The following is a 10,326-nucleotide window of genomic DNA, read 5'->3' on the forward strand; positions in this document are numbered from 1 at the left end:
TAGACTGGAGTAACGATATCTTTGCGAAAGAGTGACTTCTATGAATTAGAAATAACTATTCTGTCATCAGAGTTGCACTGTAATAGGCCTCCTTGTTGGCAGTCCCCGTAGGAAGGCCCGAGATTCAATGGGCCGTGAGACTGAGCTCTCCTACAGGGGATCCCTCCATGTTGGGGCTGAGGCATGGTTTTTACAGCTATGTGGGACAAGCTTGCCTTGATGCCACCTGGACTGTATCTATTTTGAATAAACAGAACTTTAGTCCCAATGGCTGTCAGTTGGCACATTCCATCAGCACCAAGCTCATGGAGTAGCTCAAGAAACAAGGAGGTGATTGCACTCCTCTTTCAGTAGAATCCCTTTGTGTCTTCATTTTGCTATATCCAATAACCAAATATCTTATATGGAGGCAAAACTTCGGGTGCGTTGATGCTCACAAAGGCCTGGGAGGGAGGATATAGGATATCTTGCTATCTAGCTGCAGCTGGGAAGAGCAAGTTTGCAAAGAGAGATAAATGTGTCTTGGGCCTTTGTTTTGAGATAATCTTGCCTACTCTGGAAGTTAGGCGCAGGCATGGCTCTGTACTTTGCGGGAGGCTAGAAGATGACACAGATGGGCATTGAAGGGTGGGACGTTGCATTTCTCCTCCGTGTGTGATCTCCTAATCTATTGTTAAGAATTATCATTATCAACACTTTGCACTTATAGCACCTGTGCCTTTCACCCAGAATCTCACAGCACGTTACAAAGGGGAAGTTTGTTGGACTCATTTTACGCATGTGGAAACCCATGACTTGCCCAGGGCCACTCAGAGCATCAGTAGCAGAGAAAGATTAGAAACTAGGCTTCCTGGTTCATCTTCAGCTGTGACTACTAGACTACATTGCCTCTCACAAGGTCAGGATCTATGGAGGGATCCTCTGCCTTCTGCTTGAGTAGGATAGTGGTGGTGGACTGGACTATTTTATGTGATCCTCCCCCTTCCAGAGTGTAAATTAAATGTGTCCCATCTACAGGTACCAGGGCCTTTTGCAGCCTCCAAACCCTGCGGTTTGCTCTGTCTGTTCTCCTTTTGCACAACTTTCGGACATACCTCTGCTCATATAGATCACAATTCCTGCAGACAAATCTTAATCTTGGCTCCTTGCAGAATCACGCAGCAATACTAAAGTTTAGCATTCATAAAAAGCACACAGCAGATATGCTGCATTTTAGCTCATCACTCATTGAGGTGGGAATCACCAGGCTATTTAGTCTGCTTTCTTATAACAATGGGTGCCCCTTACTGCAAGACCTATTCTCTAGCACTGTGCACAATGCTCAGTCTGACTCACTTTAAAAATTACAAAGGCACATCATTGTGTTTCTTTAGTTCCATTCACCCAGTGATGGCACTTCACAGATAGGTGGGTAAGTACTGTCTCCACTTTAAAGATAATGTCACTGAGGCACAAAGAGCTGAAATGACTGGCCACAGAACATAGCAGGTCAGTGGGAGAGCTGAAAATAGAACTTCCAGTCCCCTGTTTAAACCACTACTTCTAACTGAAGACATTTTGTCTGCTATGTCTTTACAGTGCTCTAATTCTGACCCTACCACTGACTCACTTTCTGACCAGAGGGCAGGTCACTCCAACTCTGTTTTTGTTTCTCCATCTGTAAAGCAGGGATGGTAATACTTTCTTCAGCTGGGTGTTGTGATCATTATGCAGGGGTAGGGTTTGTTTTTCTGTAGCACTATGCTAAGACTTCTATTTATTTCCATTAATGCTTGTGTTTTGGAAGCTTTGGTGGGTGCATTTGACAATGTCTAAGAATAGAAAAGCTTCTTTTGGCTGATGTACTGAACGCATGCCATCTCACAATGGACTTTGCCTTCTGTTTTTAAACTGCAGCTGGCCCGGATTCAGACAGACAGTGTAGTGGAAATGCTTCGCAAGCGATACCTCAGCCTTCATTTTGAGATTGGTAAGTGTTCAAATGCTGCTCAGAGGCAAGGAGCAGCTGGAGTGGGATGGTTTGATGCGTAACGACATCCTGCATCAGCTATGAGAAAGGGACCGAGAGACTTTTCCCATTGGACCATATGAACTAGAACCATAAACTCACTGAACATTAAATCTCACCAAATGAGGGTAAATCTGTCCTCATCATCGTATCCACTCATTATACTCCACACCTGAACATAGCCATTATATGAACAACATACCCCCATATCTCAATGTCTGTACTTTGACCCGTTAACCTTTTACCCCCAATCGGGCATATTGCAGATTATGTATTCCTTACGCCACCCAATCCTAAACCGAATTTCACACCCCTTGATAATCTGTACCTTATTCCCTGATAACCAGAAACTTCTATGCTTAAACTCTGTACCGTTTTCTTTTTATTTTAACATCATCTTAATAAAATTATTAAATCTGTTATGCAAGAAGCCCTTGGCCCAAGGAAGAGAGATTGCAGCGTTTGCATAAGTGGAGAATCCAGATCAGTTCCATCCAGTTAGGCTCACGTGACTGAGCAAGAGATGCTAATGTCTGCAGAGCAAGGAGAGGATGGATTCCATGTACCGCTGAGCATTGAGTTCCTGAGTTTCTATACAGATTATGATACTGTCACTCCATAGAGTAACCATGTATTAGTCTAGCTCCAAGCCAGATGCACCGTATGTCCATGTTCAAGTGCATAAGTAAAAAATTATATCAACCAGACAGGGCGCAGTCAGGACCCCAATGCTACATTGGTTGGACGGCTGCTGAGCACCTGCCTAGTAGCAGGAGTGAGGCCAGAGAAGGTGCTCAAAGCAAAGTGTCTTGTTAGTGTGATGAGGATCCTGCTTAAAACTACTGTCCTTAGATACACTCTCATGGCCTTCCCTTTTCTTACTCTGTGCTCTTGGGAATAAGGCAGCACACTTCCAGGAGACCTAATCTTTACTCCTGCTTAGTGCAGAGTACTCCTAGAATATTCCTGCTACATGGAGCCTGCATTCACACCTGCACTACAATGCAGCAGCCATGTACCCTTTTGCTGCATACCACGCAGAGACTTACAGAGTCTGGGCCTATCTGATCTCTCTGTATTGCTGCTCTTAAAAAGCTCTCTCTTTGAACAGTTGCCATGTCAACAACTGGAGACAAGATCCTGGACACGGCTCTTTCCAAGGTAAATGACCTCTTCCTCCTTTGAATTGAGTGAGACTATATGTGACTACGTTGGTAATATGCTTCATGTTCCTCCCTCCCTATTTAGATTGGAGAGAAGAGCCTCTTTACCAAGGAGTTGGAAAATGCACTGGAAAGAAATGAGTAAGAGCTCTGATCCTTTCTCTTGCTTACCGCAGGCCATGGAATGGCCCAGGCAGTGCTGCAGATTCTGTCTGCATCTGAAATCAAGACAAACATTCACACCCTAGTGGCTTGTTTGTAATTCAAACTTCTTTTAGAACATTTTGGAGAATGATAGGCTTGTGAAATGTGCTATCCATAGTCTGTCTCCTTCCCTGACTGTTTTAGTTGCGCTTACGTGGCTGAAAGAAAAAATGTGTCATGTCAATCAGTAATGACATGACAAGTCATGGGTCACGTCAATCAGTTGGTTGAACCAATGCCCTGCAACCTGTGGTATTTTTAGAGCAACAGTATTATTTGTTACATACACATCGTTGAGTGGTCACATACAGTTTGAATACAGAAATTTCAGTAGATGCCTCAGATTCAGAGCTGGGCATTAAACAGTCTCCAAAGCCTCCCGCCTGTTAATTGTACTCACTGCCAACAGTGCAGGAGAACTGGAAGCATTAGGATTAAGGCTCTTTTTGGGGTAACTTATTTCTGTGGGAAACCTTGGTTCAGATGTCAGTTGTGACTGAGGGAGATTGCTGTTTTTTACCTCATGTTACAGCTAGGGTATGGGATGCACATGGATCGAGGGACTTGTCTCAATTTGGATTAAAATTAAAGATTCCCCTTTGAGTCCTTGTCATCTAAGGGCCTGATCTAACTCTCACTGAAGTCAGTGGAAAGACTCCCAGTGAGTTCAGGCTGCAAGGATTCAAGCCCTTTTTTGATGGCCATGTCAGTGGAATGAAGTGATGCAGGCAGCTTGAGCTCTGGGTTGCTGCCTACTGAAAAATAGTTATTTAAATCTGACTGGGATATCTGATCCCACTGAGCTCTGTGTACTGCAAGGTTGATGGGTGTCTGTGCAATGTGCGTATAGGTCTTCAGCACCCACACCAGGCTCTTCAAATCATTTTGCAAATATTTATGATGTAGCAGCCCCGGGAGATATATATCATAATGTTACAGATGGAAAAACTGAGGCACAGAGAGATGAAGAGACTTGTCTAAAGTTGCACAGTGAATCAGTAGAAGAACTGGGAATAGAACCCAAGATTCCTGATTTCCAGCCCCCCTTTCTACACTAAAGCCCAGTGTGGAAATTTTATTTCTCAGATCATCTGCAGGTGCCCCATGGGCTCCTTCACTCACACCATGCTCTGACTTTTCTCTCCTCTAACTTGTAGAGTTGACCTGGTTGTTCACTCCTTGAAGGACCTGCCAACTTCGCTCCCGCCTGGCTTCACCATTGGGGCCATCTGCAAGTAAGAGTGCCTTGAGAGGCCTGACTTCCTGAGGGGTTTTAAAATCCCCAGAGGGACCATTTTTACTGTTGGCATCCTGTGTGATGAGTTTGGTCAGTCTCAATCTATTTCCCATTGTGTAGGTAACTGTACTGCACAATTTGCCACTGTGCTTGTCATCTTGTTTCCTGCCTCAGAAGAGAGAGAGAGAGCCCAAATTCCATGGGCTATGAAGGCTGAACCCCTCTCTCCCTTCCTTAAAGAAGGGTTGGGTGGGCTCCAGGTCAGATTTAATCATGTCGACAGAAGGTGGTGCCTGTGGGAAGCTTGCCCTTCCGCTGCCTGTGCTGTGCCTACTCTGTGGATGAGTAGATAACTGACTGTCCAGAATTGTCAAACCAGCACCTTCACCAGCTCTAGATTAATTAGAAGGAAAAATGGAAAAAGGAAAAGAAAGTGCTCCTTGTAAAAAGAAAAGGAGTACTTGTGGCACCTTAGAGACTAACCAATTTATTTGAGCATGAGCTTTCGTGAGCTACAGCTCACTTGCATCTGATGAAGTGAGCTGTAGCTCACAAAAGCTCATGCTCAAATAAATTGGTTAGTCTCTAAGGTGCCACAAGTACTCCTTTTCTTTTTGCGAATACAGACTAACACGGCTGTTACTCTGAAACCTGCTCCTTGTAGTGGATTAAAGATAAGGAAGTTAGAGGCACCTCCACTAAGGACCATGAGCAGAACTGTTTCCATTTAGCCACATCCTATGGAATAATGTCTTGTCTACACTGTATCCCTTTGCAGAAGGGAAAATCCCCATGATGCTGTCGTTTTTCATCCCAAGAACTATGGGAAAACCCTCAACAGCCTTCCTGAAAAGAGGTGAGTGGATGGGAGAGGTGTTGTTGAACAAATGGAGTGATGAAAAGGGATAGGCTTAGACTTCTCAACACCAAAACCGCTTGCTCTTCATTATTCTTTGTGAACTCCCTGTGTTAATACATTTAACATCCAGACTCTGATCTGTCCCTTGCCCTTTGCACAGATGAAGAGGTGTTTTCAGTGTGGTGTGGTGGTGGTGGTGGTGTGTTTTTTTCATTTAAGTTAAAGTGAACCATTTGTAGGAATTAGCAATAAAGGAATAAAAACTTAATAAGAATCCCAGAACCATAATTATCACTATGGCCTGGGAAAGAATTACTGCTGTTGAATAAATGAGCGAGACATGACCTCTCATCTCTCCAGTCATCCTTTGAGATCTGACATTTTCTAAATCCTCCACAAGCCCCAAAATGAATTCTTAGCGCTAAATATCTTCAAAGCACCGTGCACACTAAAATCCTCCTCCCTTTCCTGACTGACACAGCGGCCATTCAGCTTTATTCTATCTCCACCGAGTTCAAGGGACTTAAAGCAGGGATGAACTTGGCCCAGTGTTTTTGTGACCCACACCACAGCCAACTCCCTCTCCTCCTTGGTCTTGTGGCTTTTCCTGTTGCATTCACTTAATCCACCCTGATGGTAACACAATTCAGCAGGAGCAGATTTTTCTGTCCACACTTCATGACTCAGACTAAGGACTAGTCTACTCTAGAATCGCTACTGCAGTGTAGGTCTACCGACGTAGCCGTGCCACTGTAGCGCTCCTAGTGCAGATAGTCTATGCCGACGGGAGAGAGCTCTCCCGTCGGCATGATTACTCCACTTTCCCAAGCGGCAGTGGTTATGTCGGTGGGAGAGTGTCTCCCATTGACACAGCGCTGTCCACGCCGGTGCTTAGGTTGCTGTAACTCACATCGCTCAGTAGGGTGGCCTTTTCACAGCCCTGAGTGACTTAAGTTAAACCAATATAAGCACTAGTGTGTACGAGCCCTGAGATGGGGGGGCAAGTTCCAGAAATTACTTACTTTCAGTCCCTCTCCTTTCTCTTTGGGGATGTCTGTGTTGAAATTACCCAGATGACAGTAATCTTAATTAAAACACAGAAAATAGAAATAAAACAAAAGAAATTGTTTGCTTCACAGATGTATATTTGCACTTCTCACAACCTCAAGTAGAGATGGCTTGTCATCTTTTTTATGGGATAAAAAGAAAAGTGAGTAGCATACATCCCTTGAAAATAGTCTTCTCTCTGGTCAGACTGGCAGTCCCCCTTGCTGTCCAGAGAACTCTCCCACTGCACTCTCCAGGACTTGTTTATCAGACCTCACCTTGCACACCCAGGCATGTGTTCTGTGATCCAGGACTGATGTCCCTGCTTTCCAAACCATTTTATTCCATTTATCTGAAGAGAAAATAAGGCTTGGGGATTGCTACATTCTGTAGATGGTGGCCCACTGAGGATTCAGAGATCCTTAACAAGGCATAATGGCTGCTTTGCAAAGGCTTAACAACCTACCACAGAGACTGTGTTTCGCAGACCAGGTAGTCTGGTTACATCTAGATTTAGTCAGGCCTCATGTTAAATCTCTCAGTTTTTCCTTCTGCCATTATGAATGTTGGATAGATCCCCAAATGCTCTGTGACTAGTTTAAAAAGGTAGTGTGTGTTTCCCTGGAAGCTCCTAACCTGTCCCCAGCTAAAGGTGAGTGAATGAATCTAATTGTTTAATTGTTTCTTTGCTTCCTCTGAAGCGTGATTGGAACCAGTTCACTTCGGCGAGCAGCTCAGCTCAAACGGCGGTTCCCTCAGCTGGAATTCAGGGATATTGTATCCTTTCCTGGCAGAGTGCGGGAGTGGTATCTCAATGAATAACAGTTGGCTTTTCTCTAGCACTTTGGTGCTATGATTAGAACCCAGGCTTCCTGTCCTCTGCTCAAACTAACTTCATGCTGCCTTCCTAAACTACTGTGAGAGAGGAGTTTACTCTCCCTGGCCCATTCAATCCCTGTATTTTCTGCTGAGAAAGGGCCCAATATTAGTCTATCATCTGAGAGGCAGATACACTTCACAAGAGGAATTGGCATAAGACACACAACTCATTCCAATTCAGTCACTAATGGCTTGGGTGGGATTCAGACCAGCAGTGAAAGGCTCTGTTGTCCCAGTCTCTGTCCCTTTAACTTATTTTTTAATTAGGCACAATTATTTGTCAGCTGCTGACATGTTTAGTGCTACATGAGACATGTCCACAGTCCCAGCCCCAAAGAGCCAGTGTCCAAATGATTACTTTACAACTACAGCAAAATTCCATTCTTTTCTTACAGTAATGGTTGCCACCATCTGAACAAGTTTTCCAGGATAGTTCCTCAACTCAGTTATGCAAGAGACACATAGCTGGAGTTGCGTAGCATAGGTCGACTTACCACGGTAGTGTAGACAGCCTCAGAGAAGGAAGTTCTGTAGTTGATCTATGTTTGATCCAGAAGTCTGACCTGCTTGTGTATGACGCTGCATACCCCATCCCCTATGGGGAGTAACTGCTGTTGCTCTGGGACAAGAGATAAGGAAGGAAAGGCCCAAGCAGAGAGGAAGGGAGCAGGCTGACGAGCTGCAGGAGTGACAGTCCTTGGTGATTACAGCAGTAGCAGCCTCCAGTGGCTGAGTTAAGATCTGCAAGCAAAGTGTCCCAATTTGGAGATTTCAGAGTAGCAGCCGTGTTGGTCTGTATTTGCAAAAAGAAAAGGAGTACTTCTGGCACCTTAGAGACTAACCAATTTATTTGAGCGTAAGCTTTCGTGAGCTTGCATCCGATGAAGTGAGCTGTAGCTCACAAAAGCTTACGCTCAAATAAATTGGTTAGTCTCTGAGGTGCCACAGATACTCCTTTTCAATTTGGAGATTGTTGTTTCTGTGCTTCTCACTTAACCCTTTATGTAGAGAGGAAATTTAAACACCCGCTTGAAAAAGCTGGATGAAAAGGACAACTTCAGTGCCATAATTCTGGCTGCTGCTGGACTGAGGAGGATGGGCTGGGAGAATCGTATTGGTCAGGTGAGGAGAAGCATAGTGGGAAATTCCATTCACTTCCAGACCCTTAACCCATTCCCCTTCAGGAACCTTAGCTGCCCCATCATGGACGAGCATAACATCTGCTCTGAATCCATATATGCATTATCTTGAGATTAGGCTGCATTGGAGTGAAGGTTCCACCCACTGCAGTTCCCTTCCAAAGACACATTCAGCACACTTCTTTCCACGTGTCAATAACATTTGTCCATCTGAAAACTTCAGAGCCCTTTATAGTGCCCAAATCCTTCATGAACAGGCACTTTAAAAACATCGATAATTCTGATAAAACATTACAACCTCCAATGAAATAAGTACCATTATACCCATTTTATGGATGGGAAAATTGAGGCACAGGGCTGGGGCATGACCATCCCTAGGTAGTATAGAGTTGGGAATAGAACCCAAGAGTTGTTACTTCCCAGTTCCTTGCTATAACCATTGTACTGCACTTCCTTTATGGAAAATAATTTCAGTCTCATCCTAAATTGCTGCTCTTTGGAGCTTTTTAAATAAAAATTTTGCATAATCTTGGGTTTAGCATTACAACATATTAACTAATCTTTGCTTTTTCTCCAGATATTAAACCCTGAAGATTGCCTTTATGCTGTTGGGCAGGTATGCTATGAAAAGCCAGCTGAGTAGCCGATTGCTGTGTAACAACCAAACATTTCAACTGTGTTTTCAACTCTGCACCTTTTCTGGCTGCTGTTCTATATGCATGCTACATTTGGGAAGTGTACTGCAGTTGTTAATTAAAGGCTAGCACCTCATCACTGTTATAAGTGATCATTCTACTCTTGAGACATGGCCTTTCAAGAGCATACTAATGCAATTAGGAGTCAGCATCTATATAGAACAAGCTGATAAGAATCAGTCTGAAGCTGTGATCCTGCAGTTCACTTGTTTAGTAATGTTCAGCTTTTTCTTTCTGGTCTCATCTTGTTGCCATGTATATATGCATATGTTATAGCAATGACATTTGTGTGTGTGTAGGGGGTAGAGCATGACAGTGGAAATGCCTCTAAGTCATGCAGGTTCATTGGTTTGGGACGAATAGAGTGCAGACTAGAGATGCATGAAGACTGGGGACAGTGTTTCTCTCTTCCTTCAGGGTGCCTTAGCAGTAGAGGTCCGAGCTAGAGACGAAGAGATATTGGATATGGTATCCGCCTTGCATGATGCGGAAACGGTGCTGTGCTGCATTGCCGAGAGAGCCTTTATGAGACACTTGGTAGGTTTGGTACCATCACTTTTCTGTCCAATTCCTCCCTAGGAGAAGTAGTAAATGCTCATGTAGTATTGTTAAATCAACACCATGGTATCAGAAACCTCCTAGTTTTCATTACCACAACTGCTAAATACAGACTAGATTCAAGTGTCTGTTCACTGGTTATTCTTCTGTACATGGCTGAATGACAGCTGAGTCTGTGTTCTACAGGCTTTTCAAAAGGTCCTGACGTGGTGGGTCACATAGGAACCTTGACATCAACTTTTACCTGTTTGCTGTGCTTTCTGTTTCAGGAGGGTGGATGTAGCGTTCCTGTAGCAGTCAGTACCATGCTGAAAGACTCCCAGGTAAGAAGAACTTAATGTATTTTATTTGAGTTCATCACTGAACATTTTTCCAACATGCACTTTTTCCCTGCCACCTGAAAATAGTTCCAGCAAGCATACTTGGCAGCTGAGGACAGCCTTGCCATCTCCACGCTGAGTCCACCAAAACAACATTGTGTAGGGCGGTGTCAAATAACCGAGGCCGACACAAGTTGTTCTTCACACAGCGCACAGT

At 44.1% G+C, this 10,326-nt stretch overlaps 1 protein-coding gene across 6 annotated transcripts in view; it reads left to right on the forward strand.

Annotated features, from left to right (window-relative positions):
• Nucleotides 1–10,326, forward strand: part of LOC140901580 (porphobilinogen deaminase-like) — a 29,713-nt gene that overhangs the window by 13,926 nt on the left and 5,461 nt on the right. For 5 of the 6 annotated variants that reach the window (XM_073320664.1, XM_073320662.1, XM_073320663.1 and 2 more), the window contains 10 exons: nucleotides 1,897–1,969; nucleotides 3,120–3,169; nucleotides 3,257–3,312; nucleotides 4,533–4,610; nucleotides 5,391–5,468; nucleotides 7,220–7,295; nucleotides 8,406–8,519; nucleotides 9,114–9,152; nucleotides 9,649–9,768; nucleotides 10,059–10,112. In XM_073320664.1, coding sequence (XP_073176765.1) covers nucleotides 1,897–1,969; nucleotides 3,120–3,169; nucleotides 3,257–3,312; nucleotides 4,533–4,610; nucleotides 5,391–5,468; nucleotides 7,220–7,295; nucleotides 8,406–8,519; nucleotides 9,114–9,152; nucleotides 9,649–9,768; nucleotides 10,059–10,112 — 738 coding nt within the window. Of the gene's footprint in view, nucleotides 1–140; nucleotides 899–1,896; nucleotides 1,970–3,119; nucleotides 3,170–3,256; nucleotides 3,313–4,532; nucleotides 4,611–5,390; nucleotides 5,469–7,219; nucleotides 7,296–8,405; nucleotides 8,520–9,113; nucleotides 9,153–9,648; nucleotides 9,769–10,058; nucleotides 10,113–10,326 lie in introns of those variants that run through there. The other variant, XM_073320666.1, reaches the window with a different exon arrangement.

Source organism: Lepidochelys kempii, chromosome 22 (assembly GCF_965140265.1).
Source record: "Lepidochelys kempii isolate rLepKem1 chromosome 22, rLepKem1.hap2, whole genome shotgun sequence".
Taxonomy (NCBI): domain Eukaryota; kingdom Metazoa; phylum Chordata; order Testudines; family Cheloniidae; genus Lepidochelys; species Lepidochelys kempii.